The 25,908-nt window shown below is 42.0% G+C and overlaps 1 protein-coding gene across 3 annotated transcripts in view; it reads right to left on the bottom strand.

The window, feature by feature from the left end:
* The window catches only part of LMO1 (LIM domain only 1), a 62,684-nt gene extending 44,681 nt beyond the window's left edge, over positions 1-18,003 (bottom strand). Inside the window, exons 1-2 of one of the 3 annotated variants that reach the window (XM_071761789.1) lie at positions 13,352-13,434; positions 7,989-8,090 (exon numbers count right to left, since the gene is read on the bottom strand). In XM_071761789.1, the coding sequence (XP_071617890.1) occupies positions 7,989-8,013 (25 nt within the window). In that variant the 5' untranslated portion in view covers positions 8,014-8,090; positions 13,352-13,434. Of the gene's footprint in view, positions 1-7,988; positions 8,091-8,241; positions 8,555-13,351; positions 13,435-15,873 lie in introns of those variants that run through there. The other 2 variants (XM_071761790.1, XM_071761791.1) reach the window with 2 other exon arrangements.
* Between the last annotated feature and the right edge of the window lie 7,905 nt (positions 18,004-25,908).

Here is a 25,908-nt window from a genome sequence, read left to right as displayed (position 1 = left end):
GAGTGAAGGAGAACCTTGTGTGACACTGAAATAGGACACGTTAAATAGCACTTAGTATTTCTTTTAAGAGAAAAAAAATGGCTAAAGTAGTAAGTGTCAGGGAAACAGTAAATACAGGGGTGGTTAAAGAGTTTCTATTCAAATAAAGACTTGCCCCAGGAGATGGCAGGAGATTCTTCAAATATGGAGATAGGATTTTACATGTGCTAAAAGCATCAGTATGACACTTTTTGGGGAAAAAAGGGGGAAAAATACCTTCGTTGTTATACGTGACAAAATAGCAACTAAATGTTTGCTTTGATCCCAGCGCATAAAGGGTGAAGCTTTTAGGCAAGGAGCGGCAGGTGATCTCAGCTCTTCTGCAAGTCCTAATGCTCCTAAAAGCCACTCTTCCAGTTTCTGTAATTGGGCATCAGTAGTTAATGTAGTATTGACTGCATTACATGCTCCTGTGCATCCTCTCACTAATGCCAATTGCATCACCTTGTACATTTACCATATTGCTTAGCCAATAGCTGTTAAAAGCAATCCAAATCATGAATCATATAGGAAACTTTTAGCAAGACACGACATCCAAAGGAGACAATTTACAGTTGAGTTAATCTGGGTACATTAGCGAGACATGGATTCAGGAAGACAGACCAATTTATGTTACTTTAGTTTTACCCTTTATTGCTTTGTATAGGCAAATGAATGGAAGGGCATGAAGTAAAAACAGATATAAAGGAGTCCTTTTCAAAACAGATCTCCATTCTGTGCAGACAGGTCAAAGGGTTTGAGACTGATGCTTGGTTCGGGCTTTCATAACCATAACAGGGTACTTACAGAAATCATTTTCCACAAAGGAGATAAATATATAATGGATTCTGAATAATGTTCCGTGCCCACCCCCCACAGCAAGTACATTAGACAGAAACCAGGTTGGACAATATTACCTAAGGCATGGCCTATCCATGAGTCACCTGCCACCAAGAGTGTCAGGAGGAGGCTTTACACAATGTCCCAGCCAAGTCTGCTCAGGAGCTCTTTCAGGTGTGAACCTGAAGGAGCATTCTGTAAGACCAAGGGTCCCCAGCTCAACCCAGTCCTCCACCTGTAGATCTCTACCGTGTCACTTGTAGAGTGACACAGAAAGTAAGACTGTCCCCTACGTGCTCAGCTCAAAGGGACTGCATCCTTTTGAAATGTATACCCATCCCTCTGGAAGAGAGGGAAATGATACAAGACTTAAAGAGGTTAACCCACATCAACTGCAAGGTAGAGCCAGCCAAGAAACAAATTAGTAGCAAGTTCCCTCTGAAAAAGTACATTTTGCAGAACAATTTCACACTGGGTGCTTGACCAAAAGATGCATAGCAAATTGACACAGCACCTTTCTGCTTTTCTGATCAAACCCAGTAGCACCGAGGAAATAGAAGAGATGGAGAAAAAAGGACATCTAGGAAGTGTGCTGTCACCTCATCTCCTGTGGGTAGAGAGTAATTTGCTACATTTTTGGAGGGGGAAGAAAAAAACCCAGACAACTGGTAAAGGAAATTTAGGGGAAATGATGGCTCATCAGCCATAAACATTAAAGAAGAAAAACTGAACTGAATCCTTAAATATTAGAATCCAAAATTCTGGAAACTCTGGTGTTCTGAGCCTGATTTAAAAAAAGACCATGATTCCTCTTTGAAAAGCTTCCAGAAGTCCCTTCGAAAGAGTTGCACATGCAGGGAAAATGCCAAAACAAAACATTTTCACTAGCTGATCAATTTAAACAGCTGTGGTAAAGCTGCAGCCACTGGCACCATCATTAACAATTTAAAGCATGGCTGCTTTTGTCTTCCTTCCCAGTTACATTCTCATTATGCCTTTTTATTTATTAGAAACACAGTCCTCCGGAATACATTTCTATATCTCAGATCCATAATAAACCGAGTAGGAACGTCCCTGGCTTCCACTCAAATGGATGTTTACATTGGTGAGAGGGTTAATTGTTTAATTCTGGTCCAAGTTCTCTGCACTGCAGTCATGAATATGCAGCAATCATCCATTTTTACTTTAAGAAAAACAACTGTTGAAATCAATAGTTTAAAAGAAGGCAAATATTACTTTCACTGCACAAATTGCCCTTCCGGAGTTCGATTTGCATGCAAGGAACTCTGAACGTTGGCATAAAGAACTCAGAAATGTTTAATGAAATTATAAAAGCCTTCAAATTTGGACAAAACCATTCCTTATCTGCTTTGATATGCAATGGATGAAGAAACAAGTTTGCAAGAATATTCATTGGGAAGGAGAGTTGAGCATCTGTTTGCACAGATAGCACCCAACATCACGCTTGAAAACTTGAGCTCAGGAGTCATCCTGTTGGAGGGCAGAGAGAAAACACATGCACAAACACACAGAGAATTCAAAAAAGAGTAGCTGCAGTGAATTGTTCTCAGAGCATCTATAGGTTTAATTATGTTAATCTAATAGTGAACAACTTTCATTTTAAATCACCCTTCCCACCACTCCCAAGTCTTCAGTCAATAGGAGCCACATTCACTGAATAAATCATTCCCTGGCAACAGTTACGCACGTTATTGAAGCTGGGGGCAGTGATTTCTATACAGTTTAAAACAATGTCTATGTAGTCTAAATGATGACAGTTCTGCCCAATTTTAGAAAGATATAGAGCCATTAGAGTTTTATAGTTCAGCATTTAGCAGCATCTGCAGTGCCTTTTTTATTCTTACACCACAACACTTAGCGCTTGATACCATTATTCTGATTTTGAATTGATTTCAAGTAAAATACCTTATTTGCCATAAACTTTCATACTCTTTTACCTAAGTAAGACTCCTCACAGATAGTCATAACGCTAAAAGAACAGTTTGCCTCTAGCAGAAATGTAATAGTTCATGCTAATGACAGCCAAGCAAAACTTTGAGCAGCAGGCACATTTGCAAAGAGAATAAAACCATCTCTAAACACAAAGCCTGAAAACCTTAAGAAAGCCTCCAAATGAAATCAATTAATCCACCAACCATGATAAATTTCTTAACCATTTAAGAAACGTATTTCAGACTCTGCTGTGACCCTTTATCACCAGACCTAATGGATTACTTTATTAATAATGCACTGCTCTTAAAAGGAATTTTTCCGAAGATTCTACCATAAGAGAGCATTTTTGGAATGGCTATGACAAACAGGCTGACATGTTCACATTGTATCTATTAAAGATAATAAAATTTAACACTAACTCCAAAGAAGACAGATTATGTTCTGCTGCCAGGGGATCAAGCATCCTTTCTACTGTATTAAACCAAAATTAGAGCAAACTAATTTCCAAGAACCAGCTGCTTCTTTTGCCCTATTACCCAAGCTGAAAAATGTTCCTCCACTCTCTGAATGCTTGTTATGTTAACCAGACAAGTATCACATCTCAGCATCATCTGAGGACAAAGAGGGATGACACCCTGGACAGATGCCTATCAGCTCTCTGGTCTGAGCAAACACTAAGAACTATTTGATTGCCTGGCAAGAACACATCTATACAAAGTAGGCTGCTCCTATTAGGCCCACTAACTCCTTTCACTCCTCTTCTTCCCAGGTGAATTTACATTAAATAGAGAGCTAGGTCTGCAGTGCTCTAACCAGAGTGCCTCCCATTTCTTGAAAAGGTTTAGGCAATTACTTTCCTATCTTGTGGTAGCCTCATGCCTCTGTATTTGCCCTTTCCAGGAACAGAGGGCACCTCTAGGAAGATTGCCTCTAGCTCCACGTGTGGTCAGCTTTGGAGAAACACTCCAATTTATTTTTTTTTGTTGTTCTTTCTGGCCAAACTGAGTCTCATGGCTTATTCTGCTGCCAAGTGTGCTCTGGCCTTATTCAGATTCCTGCTTTTATAACCTTCTGCCTCCTCTTCATAAATATTTTAATCCACCGCTGTCCTTTTGAGTCAAAAAAAGGACACAGTGTCATGAACTAAAGCCAGACCAAACTTCTGAAATTATACCAAGACCACATGTATTAAGATCAAGCCCTCAAAAAAGTAACAGGTTACTCAGCTAAAAAGGTAAATAGTGTCTTTGGTGACTTGAACCAAACATTCTTTGTATAAGCCAATGACTGGGAAGACATTCACTGTTTCCTTATACATGAGAAGCCAGACAATTATAGGCCACAGAGAAGGTCAGAAGTAGAGGGCCATAAGAGAGAAAAAAAAAAAAAAGAAAAGAAAAAGAGGCAGCTTCAGGAATACAAAGCAATAGGAAAATTTAGTTCCATGTCATGTAAGGAAAGAGACACTCTGCTATTTCCACTCTTTACTCTTTGCATTTCTTCAATACACATATCTAAAAAAGGTACCTTAGAACCAAAAGATACCAGCAGCACGTTGAACAGCTCTTCTTCCCGAATGGCACTGTTTTATGTTGGGCTTGGGTACAACCTGGAAATGCCTTATTTTGTGCAATTTTTATCAACAGAAGCAAACTGTCAGGACCTGTCTTGAGATCTCTGTATTCATCTACCTACCTATAGGTAGCTCCATATGGCACCTGGCACACTCACTTGTGAAGTCAGCCCACAGCTCTGCTGTCCTGGCTGGGGTGCAGTGGCACCATTCCTGTAACTGCAGTTATACAATCAATTTCACTGCTTTTCTAATTCCAAATGCTGCTTTTCTTTCCTTACGTGCAGGGTAAGATGGGCTCTTACACAACAGGGAACCCAACTGCTGCTACTAATCCAGTTTCAAATTACCTAATATTCATTACCCTAAATACCTCCCATCAACCTAAGTCCCATTCTCCAACACCAATGCACACAACCACTGAGGATCTCCATTTTTTCTTTTCATTTTTGAAGAGACTATGGAAATGTTAAAAAAATAAAACTCAGGGTTTGTATACAGTTAGATGTTTAACTGAGTCCTTCTATACATTACTTACTTGGCCTGCTCTAGGGAAGCAGAGTTCTGCTTGAAAACACAAAGGATCTGTGGTTTGGGGTGCTACTGTCTGTACAAGCCTCGGGATGAACACACAGCTGATCAGTGTTTTCACAAGTGCACATACACTCAATAATTTGGTTGAAGGATGCTATGCCTGGTTAACACAGTACAAGTTAGCTAAAAGGAAACTTTCACCCCCCCCCTACACACATAACAAAGAGCCGTGATTTCTATTAGTGCATTTCATACCATACATGCTGATTACCAGGCTGGGCTTCATTGTTAGCAGAGATTACAGCTGGGATAAGCTGCAGCTTTTTCCTAATTGCTATTATGATGACTGAATTTTTGTTTTGTGTCAAGCGTTATTCACACATTATACTCCAAAATTTGATCCCTCCATGATGCATTATTGATTCCATGCAGGCAATCATACCGCCGCCAATGTGAAGAATTAATTTGGGCTATTCTCCTTGATTTGTATTGTGCCATCATAGCAGAACATTGTTCTATAGGGAAACACAAATTGAAAGGGAAGATTTAACAAAATATGGAAAACGTTGCCGGCCTTTAAAAAAAGATGAGTCCTAAAGAGGAGAAGAAACAAAAAAACCTCAAACCCAGCACAACACGTGTGGTCCAGAAAGAAATAAGGTCAGTCAGCCAAATTCATCTTAGTCAGAGGAAGGTTACAAGAGTAGCCTTATGCCTCTAATAAAGTAAACTAGCTTGCTTCAACTTACATTGCCAAAGAAAACAAGTGAACACCTCTGAGAGCGACACTGCTTCAAAGCCTTTGAAACCCTGTTAGCTTCATTTGTTTTCCCAGCATAAGCAATACTCAACCACTTAGTGTGTCTTTTATCCACAGTCCAGTCAACTGCAAAGCTGATCTAGAAGATGGGTAACAGATGCTTCACATCTACTTTTTTTTTTTTTTTTCATAAGTTCTACTGTGTTAACAAAGAAACTTATGAGATCTCAACAGAAATAAAGCCCAGGATTTTTTTTTCCCCTCAGTAAGCTTATTTCACAGTTTTGGGATGATAAATGCTCAGAATAAATTCAGAAGGGCAGTAAGACTTACGCATGGGCACCGATCACACGTTGGTCAACTCTCAGTAACAACTTCATCAAATCTGCACCCAAAGAGGGCAACGCTAATGACATGTTTCTTTTTTGGTTTCATAATTTAAGGGTGTAATATCTTTGTGAAAATTCTATTCACATTTTTTGTCTCAAGTGCTTCACAAGGAATACCTCACACCCCACACCAGAAACTAGATTCAAATTCTATGCGCATGAACACACCAGATTGTTAATTTTAGAAATCAAATAAAGGTCTCAAAAATGTGTGACATAAATTACTGGGTAGTATTCCCCCTTCATCATGTTTTTTTAAGAAGCAAGAAGGGAGAAGAGAGAGAGTAGAAACTTCAGTAGCAGAACTTTGGTTAAAAGTGAGCAACCATCCATTATTTTCAATAGTCAGGCCTTCTCTTCTAATTCTTCTTCAGTAAAGCATTAATTCAGTCTTAAAATACCAGAAGACATATATGGGTCAGGGAACAAAAATCCTATCACCCCAACTTATTCGCATTGGGCATCTTTCAGTAGTATTCACAATACATGATTAGCACAAATCTGACACAGGAAAGCAAGTGACTTTCAATTGGAAGTTATTCTTCTCATAAATATTTTAAAAAGCAATAAATACATTCAACTAAAATCAATGCTACTGCCAAAATTTTCAACCTCCAATTTCTTCAAGCTTTTTGGATCTCTGTGAAAATCTGCTTCCTATCTACAGTCTGGCAAATATTCAGTAATTTCTTCTACTTCCAAATGTCAACAGCCTATGACCGTTTTTTTAAACGCTTAAAGAATTTTATGAAAAAAAAAAATTAAAATATCAGAGAATCCAGCAACACAACCATTAAAGGGCACATCTCATTGACTTAGAAAGGTGAAGTGAAACAATGAGATAAAAGCTACAAGCATGTGTTAGAAGTTAAGATGTAGTTTCCACTTTCAATACACAAAGTGCTGCCAAGGTGGAGGTCTTTGCCAAGAGGCATGGCCATCCATGGAGGTTCATCAGGATGGCTACAGTAGCTTCTGCTCTGCTGGAGTTTTAACATTCGCTTTTGATATAGAATGAGGGAAGACTTAAGCCACAAAGCAGCCTTAGGAAACTCTCATTAAAAAGCTGCAAGTAGACTTACCACATTTGCCCTAGAAACTACTGGTGACCAAGCAGTTAAGTTGCACGTCCTGGTAGGCAAATGTGCAAAAGAAAGCATCAGGTCATTAAAACTCCTAAAACTGCCTATTATTCTTTGTATCAGTTCCGACCCCGCCATCATCTTTGATAAGCACTAACCAGTTTAAAAAAAAAAAAAAAAAAAAAAAAAAAAAATCCTACGTGAAGTCCTAAAATAAGTGAAGTTCTCCTTCAGCTTCAGTCATTAAATTACCTCCCAAATGAACCTCTACTTCTACCATTAAGAGAATGGAGTAAATTCTTAGAATAAACCAAGGCTTTTTTTTTTCCCAGAGCATATTATTAGCTTATTGTCATTATGTTTATAGCTATAAAGAAAAGCTGCAAGAAACAGACATTAAAGGCGCACGTTAAAGAGACCCAAATGACACGCAACGGAAAGGAGAGAAAATTTCAAAATTAGATTTACAATAAAAGCTGTTAAAATAAACAGGCTAAAATAGATCTACATGAGTAACCTGCAGAAAGAAAAATCTTAACAGCTATTAAAAAACCAAAATCAAGCTGTTTCTGCTATGTCCTTCAGCAAACAGAGCCCAGGGTTATCTGTTCTTGACTGGTTCGATCATGCCAGAGAAGAGATTTAAAAAAAAAGAAAAAAGAAAAAAAAAAAAGAGCAAGCATGCTTTTACCAACACGAGAGAAAAAAAAAAAAAATCAGAAGCTGAAAGCGGAGCACTCCGGTATGCACAGGCACATCTGTTTCAAAACTATTTATTTCTACGTTAGCAGCACACAGAAGACACTGAGCAGAGGCTCACACAATCTCAGCCCACCTACCGTCCTCCTTGTCCAGCACCATCATCTCCGCAAGCAAGAAAAGTCCGAGGACAGATGCTTCTTCTCCAGCAGCCTCCGCTCAGGGGAGAAGAGAACAAGTCTCTGGGAACACAAATGAGCTATGGTACAGCTGATCGTCCTTTAGCAGCAAGTGAGCTCTAATTACCCAGTTGTCCAGCTTTTAACCTAGATTGCACTCAGTTAGAATTACACTCAGAAATAAAGCACTTTGCAGATACAAAAGCAGTCTCACCTACTTTTGTGCCTCAGAATCGCAAGGAACTAAAACTGCAATTTGGAAAGAAGGGGGATCAGAGCTGTTTCCTTGGTTCTCACCTTCTAAATGGCTCAATTTACAGAGTATAATCTATTTTAATGTAATTGCATTTGATAGCTCATAACCCCGGCTGTTGCAGCCACACAGCTTTCAACCTCACAAAGTGTTTTTCCCTTTGGATTTCGGCTGGATCCAAACCTAAAATTCTATTCAGAGAGGGCAGAACACCTATGCCTGGCTACGGCTGCCTCCGCCTCCCGCTCCCTGCCCCTGCACCCCTGCTGCCGCCTCACGCACCCGCTTCCCGGGGACCCCCCCGGCTGCCGGTGCGGCCGCTACCGGCTCGGCGGCGCCACCTGCCGACCGGCACCGGTACCGGCCCCATCCGGCACCAGCACCGGGCGGCGGGCACCGGCCCGGGACAGGCCGCTCCGAACCGGGGCTACTCGGGCTCGGCCGCTCCGAACCGGCGCTACTCCGAACAGGAGCTGCTCGGGCTCGGCCGCTCCGGACCGGATCCGCTTGCAAACGCCCTGGTCCCGAGCAGGGGCGATGCTCCGGATTTGCTGCTGTAGGAGCGGGGACTCTGTTTAAACTTGCCCAGGGGCTTCTGGCAGGTCAGAGACTCAGAGCTCTGGCCGCCAGCGTTCCACCAGCCCTGCTACTCACAGCTCGATTTCACACATTGTTGTGACCTAAAACTTGATACTGATTTTCCGTACAAACATTTTGGGTTTGTTTGCTCATGTAGGGATTAGTTTCAGGGAATACTCTGGAGAATATAGCTCCATTTTCACCAGGTCGATATTAAAGTGAATTTAGCAAATCAAATGTGGTACAAACCCTCACAGGTTTTCTCCCCTTTCCAGAGATGTCATCAACGTCCAGATATAAAGTGACAAGTTTGGGGCCCAGGTCTTCTATCCTTCCTCTCCCAACTCTCAATCCTTACTCAGACACATCGTCTGCTGCCTGCCATGGCACTCCTAAGGACTGCGGGATCAGAAGCTTCACTACCAAGATCAACAGCACAGTTTCATTCATCTCTTTTAATCCAAGAAAACATTTAATTCCTGCCTTAGTGATACTTCTTCCTCTCCTTTACAACCGATACAACGGTGCTCTAAAAAGCAGGATAGTGGGCTCAAGTTTTATATCCTTAATACTGATTTTTAATTAGATTCTTTATCCCCAGCTGAAGTGGCTTTTCCTTCCCTCTTCATTCGGAATACCTAATCTTAACAGTCCTTGAGCATATTTGATGTTAAATGTATCATTTTACACTGAACTCTTCATCTAGCACTTTGAACAACTCCTTTTTCCTAGTGATGCTTAGTTTGCAAGTGTTGAATACGTATTTTACAAGAGTGCAACTACCATAAATTATAATTTTATTTTAAGGAGTATCACAAGCTAAAAAGGAGGACTTTATCCCAAAGATTAAAGTCTAATAGTTAAAAGCATCAAAGCAAAAAGTAACAAAAACACAGGCTTTCTAAATCTGAGGTATTAAAATACATCTAACATGCTACTGGCCTCCATTAGGAAATGGTGAACTCCAAAAATACTTCATCTTTCTGTTTGCATACATTTCAACTCTATCACCTTCAAAAAAGACAAGCTTACCACAAAATATATGGTATATTTAGTCTTATACTATCTAATGATCAGAAGAAAGGCAAAATTTTGATAAAAATGAAGTTAGCCATTGTCTATCATAGCTGACGTTAGTGGCAAAGTGAATACACTTCTAAAAAATCTGCAGTACCAGAGCAATGTACATTTTATTCCTTCAGTGCTTCAGCATGCCATAGAGGCTGGATTACTTCCTTTGCAAACGGATATTTTTAAACACTACATCTGCTTATCCATTTTACACACCAACAATAAAAAAAAGTTTTCTAACCCCCAGTACATTTGTACAGCAATTAAAGTCAACTACAATTAACACAATCTGTTGGAATTAATCATGATACCTGATGTCAGTTTACTTTTTAAAGCAGAAATCTGGTCTTTGCAATCAAAACATTTATGTATTTGAGAAATATCTTAACTCTCATTATCTTGAAATTTATAAATGCACTGCCTGGTGCGTAGGTTGGCTTGCCCACAGCAAATTCAGCAGCAATTTACACAGTGAAACTGACTAAAGTGTGAGCCTTGAAGTTTTTCACTCTCAACCTTTCTCTTTTCATCCCTCTTCTCTCACTTTGTAACATTTGTTTGGGGAAGATATCTGCCAAAGTTCCCCTGTAAAAGGGTATTTTCTAACATCAAGTCATGTTGCATCAGTCAAGTTACATTATGTCACTTCAAACACACAAAATTATATTACTCCCTGACATAACTTGACATGATGCCACAACACATCAAGTTAGAAACATTATTATTATTTTTTCAGCCTGCCCCTTCATCCTCAAGGATATCTGTAAAGACCACAGAAAAGTATTATCATAGCTCTATTATTTCTCTTGGCAGCATGGAACATCTTTGCCAGGGAAGCTTTTCACTCACAAAGCAGTACAGGGGGTATCGGAGCTCAGGGGTGATACTGGTGTCACCTGAGGGCTAGCACCAGCCCCTGAGACACCTTTACAGCCTGGCTCAGGGGCTGGGCAAGAGGGCAGCTGCCTCTGAGGCCATGGCCCAGCTTGGCAAGTGGTCTTCAGGGGGGCATAAGCAAGGAGTACATTGAAAGCTCTACCTGTAGGCAACAAGTGTCCTCCTTGCGATACAACAGGACTACAGGGGGCTGGGGGAAGCCTTTCTGCAAGTATTTCTCTGTGCAGTAACAACTATGGATAACCCCACTACTGGCAGAGACCTCAAAAGAATAAAACCCCTCAAAAAGGCTCCTGCATGGCAAAGTCTCTTAAAATCAAGGAGAGGACTGGATACTAGCCACAGTACCAGGATTTTTAGATGGTAGAAATCAGACTGGAATCTAGAAAAGAGGGGGGCGGGAGGGGGAAAGCATCATTTACAGGAGTAAAACAGACCCATTTTTATTAACAGGCACATTTCAAACTTGATTTCAAAAGGAATTGGTTTAGTTAGCAAAAACTTCCATTTCAGTCCATTTGTAACCTATGCAGGTCCAGCATCCCCTTTTAACATTCACAGATGAGCAGGCAAGTGGAGCCCATTTGAATCAGACAGAAAAAAAAATGTACAGAGGTAAAATAACCTCTTCACAGAAATAGTTTCTTCTCTTTCTCACCTCCTGTCCCCAATTTTTCCAGCGCACTTTTAAAAGTGAGAATAATTTCTCCTGCAGCATAACTACTCCATCAACAGCACAGGAGATTCCCAGGCGTTACTGCAGTTTGTTGCTCTGATCTCCACATTTCTCTCATCAGGGGTTTGTTTCCTACTTTAGTCCTTTTTAAGTGCATCTCACACTAATTTCCACTTTACCTCTACCACTGCCACCATTATTCCCTTTTATACAGCTGCTCATGAGATCTCCTGGAAGGAGGCTGTTGAGAACTGTCTGGATAATCAATGGTTCTAGTTTCATTTCCTTACACTGCCATCGCGCCGGCCCCGAGCTCCTTGTGTCTAATGAGTATGTCTGCAACACTTGAAAGAACCCAAATACCCCTATTAGGAAACCCTCTTCAGATCTCGGTTTTTCCTCCCAGTTCACCTGTGCCTCTCGCTTCTGCGATGGAGGCAGCATCCTGCTGTTAGCCCGACGATCAGATTGAGACAGATACAGGTTGGCAGGCACCCTCTGACAGAGTCACCGGGATTAAGACATCCCCCAGTTATTGTTATCATTAAAGAATATTCACGGAGATGTTAAAAACCCTTTCTCCCTTTTCCCCCAATAGCTGAGCAAAATTCAGGGGGCTCTTGCGATACACATCACCCCCAAAAGTAAGGTCAGAAAGAAACACAAACCTGGATCCCCACATATGTACCAGTAAGAAATTAACCTCGCTTAATTCCGCTGTCATTACTTAACCCTTGTACCTTTGTGCACAGGGGGTGAAGGATGAGAAGTGTTTCTACTCTTATCTCATGCTGACCAGTTAGGCAAGTTCAACCCCTCTTCTCCAACACACGTGCTTTTTACTGGAGCATTACAGACCCTATTAATAACACTACACCAGTTTACTTCAGAGGGTTTCAAGGAACCGGAGGAAGAAAAGAAGCTGGGAAAGGGATTCTCAGCCCAGAGACATGTGACGAGTTTGCAGCAAGCTCCCTCCCCACGCACCTCTCTGGGGCAGTGAGCATTTAACCTTCTAGTTGTGAGCGCTCCGGCCCCCTCCCACACAGCCGGATCGCAAAAGCGAGCCCGTGATTTCTCTTCGTGCCCCATCTGACTCCGCGGTGTCGTGGCAGGCGGACTCTCACCTTTCTGAAGCAGAAACTCCAGATCAAAAGAAAAGGGGAGGGGGGAAGGAAAAGAGGTAGAGAAACACGGAGAGGGGGTGGGGGGAAGAAAAAAAAAAGGCAAAGGAAAGCATCTCCCACTTGCCGCTTCAGCATAGTATCCACTACTTTTCCGAGTTAAAGCTCCCCTCCAGCCCGACAGAAAGACATTTTATGGCAATTTACGCAACCATGTAAGGCACCCCTGACTGCAATGGGAGCGCACAGCGGCTTTTCGGCACGCCACAGCCTCGGATGCCACCGAAGTTGGCCCGGTGGTGACAAACGCTAAGGCCACCCGAGCTGATGGCGGGCCCGGTGGCAGGACTGCAGGCGTCAGGCACTTCCCCGCTGGCCGCAGCGCTCACGGGGACCGGCGGAAGCCGCCCCGGTACCCAGAGCGGTCACCGCCGCACGGAGGGGGCCGGACGCGGGCCGCCAGCTCGGCACGCCCGGGCGGAGAGACCCCGCACCGCCCTGGAGCGGCAGCAGCAGCATCGGCCCTCAGGGGGAGCGGCCCCAGGTGCGGGGCTCCGCGACCCGCGGCAAGGCGATGCGGGACAGGCCCCCGAGCAGCAGCGCCCCGGAGCGGGGCAGCCCCCGCCATCCCTCCCTCCTTCTCTCCCCGCCCGCCGCCTCCCACGGCCGGGGCGCCCTTGCAGAGCCGCTGTCGGCGGGGCCCCGCTCCCCGGTTCCCACCTACCGTCCTCCTTGTCCAGCACCATTGTCCCGGGCGCCGAGGGCGGCCGCCGCCGCCGCCGCTCCGGCTCCTTGGGGCGCTCCCCCTCCAGCAGCCGCCGCCGCCGCTCCGGGCCGGACGCTGCCGAGGAGGGGGCAGCGGCGCGGCCGCCCCGGCGCTGCCCCGGGACGCGAGTTCGGAGCGGGGCTGCGGAGGGTTAGAGCCGGAGAGCTGGAACCGGGCGGATGCACCAAGCGCCTCGCCCCCGGCCCCGCCGCTGCAGGTCGAGTGCCAGTTTAGATATTAAAAAAGCAGGAGGTGGGGGCGAGAAGAGGAAAAAAGGTAAGGGAGGAACAATATCGGGGGCTGGCTCCCCAGCTCCGTTCTCCCCGGACCCGCGCTGTCAAAAATTGTCCTAATGCAATCGCGTGTGATAGCTCACAACCTCTCCCCCCTTTGCTGTTGCTACTGCAAGAGCTTCCCAGGCTTCTAAAGTGCTTTTCTCTTGATTTCACTCTAAATCTAAAATTATATTCAAAGGAAGGGGGGGGTGGGAGGGAGGAAAAATGTGAACCTATCACTGAAAGCAAAAGCACTTGCCGCCTGCCTCTCTCACTCTCTCAATTTATGTGCTTTGCACTCTCTCCTGCTGCTGAATAAATGCACACATTTCCCAGGGACCCTCAGATTCCCCTGTTAATTAAATCAATTCATTATGCTCAGATCTGATTAGCAGCCCCTTCCCCCCCTCTTTGAATCAATTATTCAATACACAAACATAATTGCCTGTGCCAGAGGTGTCTAAGTATTAGCTTATTTAACTCCAAGGACACTAATTACCCCTAGGGCAAGGGAACTTTTCTCATTAATTCTGACAAAACACAAAAGCACAGTTAAAGTGTGTGTGTATATATGTGTGTGAGAGAGAAAATGGGGGAGCGTACAGCTGAGGAAGGGAGGCATTACTCTAACACACGTGTTACTGTATAAATAAACTCAATTTTCTTTCTACCTTTTCATTTGATTATTCCCCACATCTCCCCTTCACTAAACTTGCCCATCCACCTCCGTTTTTTTTAAGGCCAGAAACTGATCAGCATTGCAATGGTGGCTGTTCTGGAGTGAAAGTGGTTTCAATCAAATCCAGAAAGAAAAAACTATATAGGACTGATGGGGAGCAAAGCAGAATTTGCAAATAGTTTTGTTTACCAAAGCAGAAAACTCCATGGCAGACAATCTTCTGCACTTCAAAAACCTGTGAAAGAAGCGGCCCTCTGAAGCAGCAGGTAAGATGATACATAATCTAGTATGTACTGTACAGTTCTGAATTGTTTACCATTTGAATGAGTGTCAGTGCCCACTATTAATGTACTTGCTTCCTACATTTACCATCATGGGCTTGATTTCCATTAGCTGAAGCTGGAACATTAAAAGAGCCTAAACAAGACTGATGCAAACAGAGATCGACCAGCATTGTAGTATCTGAGACGCATGACTTCTGGCTTGTGTGTTACCCAAATTTTACCTCTGTGTGAACCTTCTTTAAATAATAATAATAAAAAAAAGGTAAGAAAAAAAAAAAAGTAGTAATTGATTCCCCCAAATTAGGTTTTACTTTCTAAAGACCTTTATTGTTCATGTCCTCGGTGTGCACAGAAGTATTGAAGATTTTCTTTTTTGTTTCCTTAGGCAATGCATGAGCTGATCCATTAATCCATTTGGCTTTATATATCAGGAAACTAATATTAGCTCAGCTCATCTATTAGCATTTATTTAGGTCCCCCCCACGTTGCCCTTTTTGGGACTTTTGTGCAGGTTGGTTCCCTTTAAGGGGAGACAGACAATTTTTGATAGATTTCAGGGGAGAAAATCCTGCTGCACATCATCCCATGGGACCTATCCCCTCCCCAGTACCTCACCTTCACATTCACCCACGATTAAACTTGCTTGTTTAGCAACTCCACCCACTCTCTTTAAAGCACACCTTGTACACATCACTTAATGATGAGGGGGGGGAACCCCACAGACACCTCCTCTTCTCCCCCCTAAGAAACCCCAACATAGCTAAGCTTGCTTGGCATCAAACTTACTGAGCTATGTTCATTCCTTGCAAGCATAAACATGACTGGGAGCATAAAGTTGTGGCTCATTAGTGCCGTATCTTTTTCTGTGAGTACACAGGTATAAGGACACAAAAGCCTTCAGCTTTTTAACACCACAAACCCTGTCAAGTTCTCTGGTCTTTCATTTCTACCATATGACACATAACTGCACCTATAGCAACTTCGTCCATGTAATCTGATGAGTCTTTTTTTTTATTTTATTTTAAAGAAAATAGCAGTGCTTGAAAAATACTGATCCTGGTATGATAGTCATCATGCATTGATTAATTTGTAAGTGTACTTTTGGTTCTTGGACCTGTTCCTTTTCACACTGGGGCCTAGGAAACTTTTGGGTATGAAGCCAGAATCTTAGTGGGCAGTTCTTGAGCCTTAATTCTGAGTTTGCTACAGGGGTGATGCAGTTTCATTTAAACACAAACTTACCAAATAGCAGGTGTTTGTCTGCTTACACTGAAGCTCAAGGATACTGCTGGGATGCTAACGGTAGAACAGGAAGAAATTGAGGAACCAGATGTTGACTTTGGTATCCTTCTTAAGGAGTGATATTGAGCTGAGGGATGTGGTTACTGAAGGTGAAAGAAATGGAAGTGAAAAGCAAGAAACAAATTTGCACATATGCATGCACACGAGGGAGCATCACACAAGGGGAGAAAAACAATGCAAAAAAGTATAAATCCTAAAACATCCCATTCCCAAACACACATGCTGCAGTTTGAGCAGTCTGCTGTAATCCTACAGTTCTGGGGTTTTTTTAGGTTTACACCTTGAATAAGATGATGGGATGAGCCCCAGTTTAAAGGTCCCCACTTTAAGTAAACGACTTTTATACAGTGTGGTGAAGCTTTGTTCTGCCTGGTTTTCAATTAAATCTGTTCACCAAGTCATTTCAAAGAAGTGATCAAGTTTCAGTAATTTTTGAGACTCTTTCATCCAGTAGATTGGAAATCTCATACAAAGACTTTTACTACATTTATTTTTTAGTACCTTGACACTACAGAGGACCAGCTAGATCACATTTTGGAGAAGCACTTACACACGTAAAAGGGACCACAACAAGTGACTGGGAAAACTTGACACAATTCAGTGGCAGAACTATGGGAATAAACCCCAACTCCCCAGCCCTCTGTTTGGTGGAACAAAGAGCTAAGGCAGCTTGCTGCTGCCAGAGGAGGACCAGGCAAGGTTGTCACTGAGGTACCAGTTTATCATTAACCTGCAGTTCCTCATCCCACTGTGGTACCTTACACACCTCCTGTCTAGGAAGTACTGAGAAGGTGTCATGGTCAATATTGCAGAAACTGCAGATAAAAGAGAGCAGCTATGTCTACCTGGGAAAGCTTCTTGTCTAATACTAATTCCTGATATCCCTGGTGTGGGAGGGAGAGGCACAGAGGAATAAAAGTACCTATGTGCTAGGGTTCAGACCTCTAGGTCAGACTTGAGGTCCTTGTTCACCAGGTTTGTTCAAGAAACTTACTTTTATTTTGCTAGTCTTGAGCAAAAGAGAAAATCAAGTTTCTTCAGAACAATGTGCTGTTCTTATTAAATTGCAAAGGAAGTCTGCACTATCCTTAAGTCAAGCCTTTAGCAGACCCGTGAGGTTTCATATTATCCTATGCTTGAATGAGGCAGATGACTGGAGCAAAAACCAGCTAATGACATAAAAGCATTCTTCTACTTTCAGTCTCTCTTAATTAAGGAGTTGGTTAATGTTTCAGTGTTGGGAATTACAAAGCTTCATCAGGGAGGTTAATATGTTTTTTATTTTATCTTTCAGCTGACAGGAGAAAAAAAAAATCAAAACAAAAAGGAAAAGTAAGGTGATTAAGTCATGTGCCAGTCAGAATCCCTCAGTGAAGGCAGCATCAGGCCATACTAAAGACCACTGCTGTACGTGGTGAATTTAGCAGCTATTTCTAAAGTCAGATTTATGAGCAGATGAGACTTTTACCTGCCAGTTTAGGCAGGTATTTGCACAGCACTATACTAGATTAGCTACAAAAGATCTCTGTTATTACCCATTTCATAATCACTTACCTCTACCACACTGGTGTCAGAAGAGAGTAACCATGTGCCTGACCTTGTACCACAACTCAGTGGTCTTGTAAAGGAAGAAAATCACAAGAGCCCTAAAAAGTTACATTCACACAGAACACGGGCTCCAGTTCAAAATACCACTTACATTCATACTTGAGATCTATGGACCTCAATTATTTCTAAACTCTTGCTTAATCTACTTAACTTCTCTGTCTATATTCTGTGAAAATAATTCACTCTATTCCGTTACTATGTTTTGCATTAAATGAATGTTAACATTTTTGTAAACATAAGCCATTTTAAAAAAAAAGTAAACCATGTGTTACAAATATAACATTTCCTTTGATAGAAGAAAAATAGCAAAGCTTCAAAAATACTTCTGCTAGAGAATGAGTTCTTTACCACTGTGATATAAGTCTGGCATTTTAAACCATTAGGCTTTACAATCTGTAATGACCTTTTAGAGATATTTACAGCAGATAAATTCAGTATGCAAGAGTTTTGCTGATGCTATCTGTAGCACAAAGTTAGAAATAAAAATATGTTTTTCAAAACTAAAACTAGGAAGACCTAATTTCTCAGTCTGCTTCTTGTTTCAGAAGAAGTTTAACAGGCAGATTCTGGCCCCTACTCTGAACAGCTCAGATGCCATGAACTCCACTGTTTTTTCTGCAGGAGAAATACATCAGAATGGTTTTGTGAATGTGCATAAGCTGCTGGAGGATGAGGTTGGGTTTGACACACTGCAGATCTCTCAGCATCTCTCCAGTACCAATGCAGTTGGAGAAAAGGGCAGGTTGAAGGCAGAGGAATTTGTGACCCAAGTGAATGGCTTTAGAAGAGGCCCAGAGCAGGAGCTGGGACAGGTTGGCTTCCTCTGGGCTCCAGGGAAAGCTGTGCCCTTAGAAAAGATACATCTTTTCCAGCAGAAACCTCTTTTCTCCTCCTGCTTTCTCAAAATTTTCCCAGGCTTCAGTGAGATGTGTTGTTCAGCTCCTATGGTCAATCAGTTCTCAACAGTGATGTAAAATTATCAGCTGAAGTTGACCAAAAGCTCAGGAATGCACTTTTAGCCCAACCTCTCTGAGCAAGTCAACACAAACACAGTTTCCAGAACTCCTTAAAGTAGGTAAAAAAGAATCCTTAAAAACCCCCAAACAAACATACAACAAAAACTCAACAAAAAAACACCTTAGGAGTAAGTCCTGGTGACAGTGCTTCTGTGCCTCTCGCTCTTCATCTGGACCACTAATTGACTTCTCTGTAGCCTTCTCTACCTGAAAGTTCCCTGCTCCTGCCATGTTTTCCTGCAGACAGGACAGCCTTTTACTCCCTGCTCCTGCCATGTTTTCCTGCAGACAGGGCAGCCTTTTACTCCCTGCCTTGCTGGGAGCAGCATCTAGACCTGAAATCTGACATCCCCACATCTGCCTCAGTTGTTTTATAGAGGAATCCAGTGGGACAGGGTCTGGTTCTGGAGTGACACATGGAGCTCCTGGGCTTGCTGCCACATCACTGTTGTGATCAGAGCTTATTGCTCCCAGCTTGATGTCAAGCAGAGACTAATCAAATGTGAGATAGGTGAACAGAGGCAGAGCAATGGAGCTGACTCTTCAGAATCTGTTACTATTGGTTCTTCTTGATAGTGCAGCAGCACACAGGGCTCCCAGTCATGGAGCTAGACCACAACACGTTGCTCAAAAACCCCAGTGTCTTTTTCACTGTCTCACTGCTGAAGAGATCAGGCAGAACTGATACAGAATAGTCAGAGGGGGAAATGCATTAACTGAAAAGATAAAATGAGATGTTGGACTCACACTGCGTTGTGATGACCCCATCCCACGAAGCTGCCGGTGTCCCTCGTGTTTCGTGGCTCCCTCTGACTTTGCTAGGCATAGGTGACACTTGCTAGATCTTCATAGCATCATTCTAACATCATCTGGAAATGCTGATTGGGTACAAAAATGTCTGCTGGTACAACAGCAATAGGTGCACACAAAGGATATGGCATGGCTGCTGAACATGCATCGGAGGAATTCCAGCTATTCCCATGTCACTCAGCCAGTGAGGGTCTGTAACACCGGGCTATGTTTTGCACACAATTTCATCAGTGTCCAGTTCAGTTTGAATGCAGTGGTGATAATCACCTTGATTGATTAATGTGTGACAGAAGAAAACATATCCACAAGCCAGAGCTGAACACTTTTTTTTTTTTTTTTTTTTTTTTTTTTTTAATAAATCCATCCTGTGAAATGACAAGGTTTCTTTCCAACCCAAAGACAGAAACAAGTTCAATGAAGATGAAAGTTACTGAAGATCTTGGGATAAAAGCAGGCAGGTGGAGGGTCTAATGAAGTCATACACTATAGAGCACATCTTGCCAACGTTTCTTAATGAATAATATGTGCACTCAGATGAGAATAATATTGATTGAGGTCTGCAGGGAAAGTTCTCTAAGAAAAAAAATTATTCGAAGAGAAGAGTCCTTTTTGGAAGATTGTGCTCTTTTCCTGCTGCAACCTTTCTCCTCCCCTCTCTTTGTGCTACCCACAGCGACTGACAGCCAAAAAATGAAAAGCCTGCCCTGCATCTAATGTATCTATCAGATCCAAAAAGAAATTTATACACCGGTACTAAGAATGGCTGCACCATTCTCCTTAGCTGGTAGAGGGCACAGCAGTGTGTAATTAGGACTGGATTACTTTACTCAGAACTGGAGCAGAGAGCAGATGTCATGCATTAATACTGGCATTTGATTCCACGCACTTTCTCTGCCATGTTTGCAAAAACAATTTACCTTCGTGTCTTGGATCTTGCCTTGCATTTACACTTGGGTTGCTGCAATGAAACAAAAGCCACCAGTGGCAATGTGGGTGTATATGGAAAAGAACAGGTCCATACAGAGTGGGTAGAGTTATGCTTTAGTTTCTAACGTAAAATATCAAGTTATTTTCTGATTATGTTGATTAGATTAATATGGCCAGCTCAGACATAAGAATTAATGACATTCTAAGGCATTTGTTAACATAAGCAAACAGTAAAAAAGCCACACCTCATTCCAAATTAATGTTATTAGACACTATCTGTAGTATATATGAGAGATGCATATCTCTTCTCAAACATAATCAACCTTTTCTTCACCTGTTTTTCCACACAGGAAACCAGTTTTGATTTTGCTCCAGTTCAACATTTCATACAGGGAAACCTTCCAGAGGCCCTACAACAAAATTTCATGCTATTAAAAATATTGGCCCCAGTTCTGAATGGCAGCCAGCTTGCATTTGATAGCAGCTTTATGGATGCAGATGGGTTCTGGAGGTTTCTTAGGAGCAAAAGATAATTTGTCTAAAATTTAGGAGTGTACAGAGGCTTATTACACTGGTCTATACTACAGCAGCACAGAGTAACCACTGTAGTCTGCTCTAGCAGTATGTTCTGCCTCAAGACACCCTGCTTGCTTTACTTGGTGACAGAGGATGCACATCAGACCCACACCTCTAACATCAGCAACACACCTGTAACACCCATGTGCAGGTGACAACACCTGTTCATATCATGCAGAGCATTACCTGCATAGACACTTTGGGAAAAGCACTGAAGTCCCCTGTCCACTCCTGTGCAACCCCACCTCTACTCCCTCTCTTCTCCTGTGAAGCCAGGCACTGGGGAATGGTCTGTGTGTGTGTGTGTGACTGCAATAACACGGTCACACCTGAGAGACTGGAAGATACTCTGCTTGTAGACCAAGACCATTCCCCACGAAAAATTGTCCCTTTCTTACCTATTCCCTGTATACAATGGTGGCAATTCCCCCAAGTCCTAAAGGAGGGTTATGTGTTGGATATCTTAACAAAATGACAAATTACCAGATTAGGAAAAGACTACTTAAGTCAGATGGGCAGGCTCACATTCTTCTGGTCCATCAGCAAATGACTGAAGTACAAGAGCTGCTATTGTAAGAAAATGACCAGAGTGAAATGGCAGCGCTTACCTCAGTTCTCTTTAAGCAGATGAGAAACTCAGTCTGAAACCTGTAAAGATAGCTACAGAAATTACATCATTCTCTCAGTGGGAGCTAGAAAAGCTTCTGCTCTCAGGGAGGTCAAGAAGTGAGAGCCCAGTGGATCATTCTTTGCGGTTTTAATGCTTCCTGGGCCAGGGTCAGTCAGAAATCCCTATCCCAAGGTCATGGTTAGTGTGGCCTGGAAAAAAAAAATCCGTTTTCCTCTCCCTTATTGGCAAAGCCTTGCTCGGGTTCTGCTATTTCTCTCTCACAGTAGGTTATTACAGCCCACTCTTCCTGCTCATCATGCTGTGGTTAAACCTACACCAGGCACCGACACTCAGCTTCTCCAGGATCACAATGGCCCAAAGGACCTCCCCTGTAGTACTCACAGAATCACAGAATTGTCAAGGTTGGAAAAGACCTCTAAGATCACTGAGTCCAAAAAAACCCATGACCATGTCCTGAAGGGCCACTTCTACCTGCTTTTTTAATACTTCCAGGGATGGTGACACAACCACCTCCCTGGGCAGCCCATGCGAGACCCTGACTATTTTTTAATAAAGAAATGCTTCCTAATATCTAGTCTAAACCACCCCTGGTGCAATTTCCTCTGGTCCTATTTTTATTTACTTGGGAGAAGAGGCCAGCACCCACCTCACTACAACCTCCTTTCAGCTGTAGAGAGTGATAAGGTCTCCTCTCAGCCTCTGTTCTCCAAACTAAGCAACTCAAGTTTCCTCAGCCTCTCCTCACAGGACTTGTTCTTCAGACCCTTCATCAGTTTGGTTGCTTTTCTCTGGAAATGCTCCAGCAACTCCATGTCCTTCTTGTAGTGAGGGGCCCAGAACCGACCCCACAGTGTTGGCAACATGATGCTCTGGACTTCCAATCAAAGCTAACCCTGGGCAGCATTCAGAGGAAAAAAATCCTTACTGTGTCTATTGATAAGCAAGCACTAATATTTACTTCATTTTTAAATGAGACATTCTGTCAGTGAGACAGAATGAGAAGCAAGGAGGTAAACTTGTCTGGTAACTCAGTAGCAAACTCTTATTTCTGCTGCAGGAGGCCCTTGCCCCTTCAGCAGTGTGGGGAAGCAGGATAATCATCTCCCTCCTAACCTGCCCAGGAGGTGGTTTAACTGAGAAGAAGCTGGGAAGCACAGTTTAGAGGGCCTGCTAATGACTACATCTGTTTTAAATAGACATATTTTGACTATAGCTTCCATACCAAACAGTCGAGCAATCACTTAAAAAGGCTGAGATACAACTCTGCAGTATTTTACAATGGATTTAATAGCTAAGCCTTAAAAGAAAAAATACTGCCATCCAAACACACTGCTGAAGCACAGGCATTTAATGAACACCACTCACTGCTTAAATGTGAATTCACACTACAACACTCCTGCAAATGATCTGTAATACCTTGCATTGCTAGTATATCAAATTTGCATAAATATACCTCAAATATTTATAAATCAATAGATATAAGCATACATTTAAAAGTTAATATCAAAAACGCATTACACAATGAGTTCTTACACACTCTGTAATTAATTCAAATAATCACGTTTTATCTTATTACATTAAACATTATATGGATAAAATATAGCTTGCCATCACTTCCAAGCACTAAAATACTGTTTGAAAGGAACAATACTGCCAAGAAAAACCAAGAGAGAGAACATGCTCATTGAAGAACACTTAACTGAAATGTAGCTGTAAGATCTAATGCCATGGAATGACTAACAATTATGTATATATTACTTTTAAACAACTGAGCAATTTTGGACAACTTTCCACTTCTTTGGTACTCCAGTTTCAGCCTAGTGAGCTCTAACTATGGAGGATCAGTAGAAAGCAGCAAAAGAGCCTGCTAAACCTCTGGCATGTTTAAAAAAAAAATAATTTTTTTTCAGAATTAAGGATAATTCCTTATTTCCTCCAGCTGCTTCCCTGCCTTCATTTAATTAGAACTAAAAAACCAACAGCAACAACTGTTCCTCATAGTTTTTTATAACTCTTTCCAACTAAGAACCCCTTTACTTATCAAGAAGTATGAAGAAGCACTGAAGACAGCTGTGTAGCTTGGAACAAATTTCTCAGTCAGTCCCATTTTAAAGCTTTTCTATGCTAAGAAGTCTAGCCTTGCCTGAAAGACAGTGATTAAAGTTTTTAAAGAGTACAGAGATTTTTACAGAGTAGTATGATGCTTAGGACCAATTAAATGTCATCTTAAGTACTTAACTGAAGTGTTTTTTACACTAGGAATTGGTTAAGTGGAAGGTGCCAAATTAAACTTATATTTGAATTTTGCCATTGACTTAATCTCAAGAGATTATGCACTGTATTTCATGACTGATCCAGAAAGCTTTCAGTAGAACAGTCTCTGCTGAGCTGGCTTCAGGAATGCTGCAGAAGTCAGAAAAAAGAAAATACCCAAGGGAAATTCAACATACCCAAGATCAAATAAGTGCAAATAACAACAAAAGTGGTGCAATTAAAATCATAGAATTGTTTTGATTGGAAAAGACCTCTAAGATCATCAGGTCCAACTGTTAGCCTAGCACTGCCAAGAATTAAGCTCAAAATAATGCAAGTGGCATCATGTGAAGGGTTCTCAGTCAAGACAGACTCAGTCTGTACCAGGACATCATGTGAGTTTGTTCCATTTTCAGGCAAGAGCAATAAACCCCAGATTTTTCTTTTTCTAAAATGCTAGAAGTTAATTTATAACATGTAATAACATGATGTAATGATTTACATGCCCTTCCTCTGATGAATGCTTTTCTAAAGCAGTCACGACTTTGACAAATTTTTTGGGGAACGGGAATATAGAAACTTTTGGGAATGGGACAGGAGGTCTTGCAGCTAAAACACTAGACTAGAAACAGGGAGACTTGGAATTTATTCCAGGTCTGGCACATGTTTTCCATACAAATTCTAGCAAGTCTCTTGGGCACCAAAGCAAAAATCAGGTGGCTGACAATTATTTTAATAAAGGTTTAGGCGCTCTTGGCATAAACAGTCATTTAGAAAAAAAAAGAATATGTGGCTAAATAGACATAAACTAAGTCCAGGATAACTAACCCTGGCCCCCCATCTCCATGCCCTCTTTGGAAGGGTGGTTGTTGTTGTTGTTATTGTTTATATTTATTTCTTTACATGGATTATGCCAGTGACATAAGGAATAGTCCAATAACTAGAGCACAGATTCATGAACTGCCCTTAGCATGCTGAAGGAAAAGAGAAGGAATAGTTCTGGCTGCACTTGCTGCTCACATGTGGCTGATGTGTGCCCCACATTACAGCCCCATTTGGAAAAGTAAGAATAAATTTGGCACAAGAAGTAGTAATGGCCACCTTTCTTCAAACCATGGGGAAACAGCTTGACTTCTCTTTCTTGTAACAAAATACCCCAGCATGACCCCTGAGATCACCCCCCAGCAGATGGGAGAGTGTGTATAATTCTTTCATATGCCTGAGCAGATGTCACCTGGGCCACCTAACTAACCAAATTGTCTTTTCTGGCTTAGGGTGAGGTTCTGCAACTTCTCCTTTTTAATTTATGTGCAATCATTATTAAATCATTGGTTGGAGGAGATAGCATGACTCCAGGTGATAGAATAGGTTACTCATCCTGGTTTCCACTGCTTTGGAGATTCTGTTTGTGTTTTACATTAGCAGTCTTTAGCCAGTCTGTCAATACTGGCATAGGGATTCAATTCCACATCACCCTCAGGTAACTACAAAACAAGATCTTTTTCTCCCCTCCTCTATGTTTGCATCCATGGTGGTTTAAATAAAGAGAGCTCCATTCAGAAGGAAGATGAAAAAGTCCTAGCTAGGATGCCTAATAGTCCTTCTGCCTTGGGAGATGTAGGTTTGGGAAGCCTGGGGAGAAGGAATAGAACACAGGTCTCATTGTGCCCTTGTGAGTACTTTGTCCACTGAGGCAAAGCATGAGAAAGACAAGTAAGTGACTTGCCCAGGACCATAAATAAATGCCAATGCACAGAGTTTGATTCTCAGACCTTTGCTTTTCTGACAGAAGTCTGTCTTTCCCCTTACTTTTACATACCAATACATGCTTAGTTTTATCATTACAGAACACCATTAAGTTGTCTCATAAAGTTAGGCCACCGTTTTTATTTTTAAATTGCTCAACATCAGCAAGCACTTTCTGCAATATACAGTGCTGATTCCCTCTTCATTTTTTATGTTGCCTTTGTTTAATATACTCAATTACAAACAAGAAATATATGCAGCAATGTAGTATGCAGGAAATGTATATTTATATACATAAGGTATATGTATAATTTATCAAATGGAAGGAGTAGAACATTTCTCTCAATCTACGCAGAAGGTTAAGCTCTGAATACTTATTGTGGCTTTCATGAATCACAGGGCCTCACT

The sequence above is a fragment of the Heliangelus exortis genome, chromosome 18 (genome assembly GCF_036169615.1).
Source record: "Heliangelus exortis chromosome 18, bHelExo1.hap1, whole genome shotgun sequence".
NCBI lineage: Eukaryota > Metazoa > Chordata > Aves > Apodiformes > Trochilidae > Heliangelus > Heliangelus exortis.
This window is presented reverse-complemented; position numbering and strand designations above follow the sequence as displayed.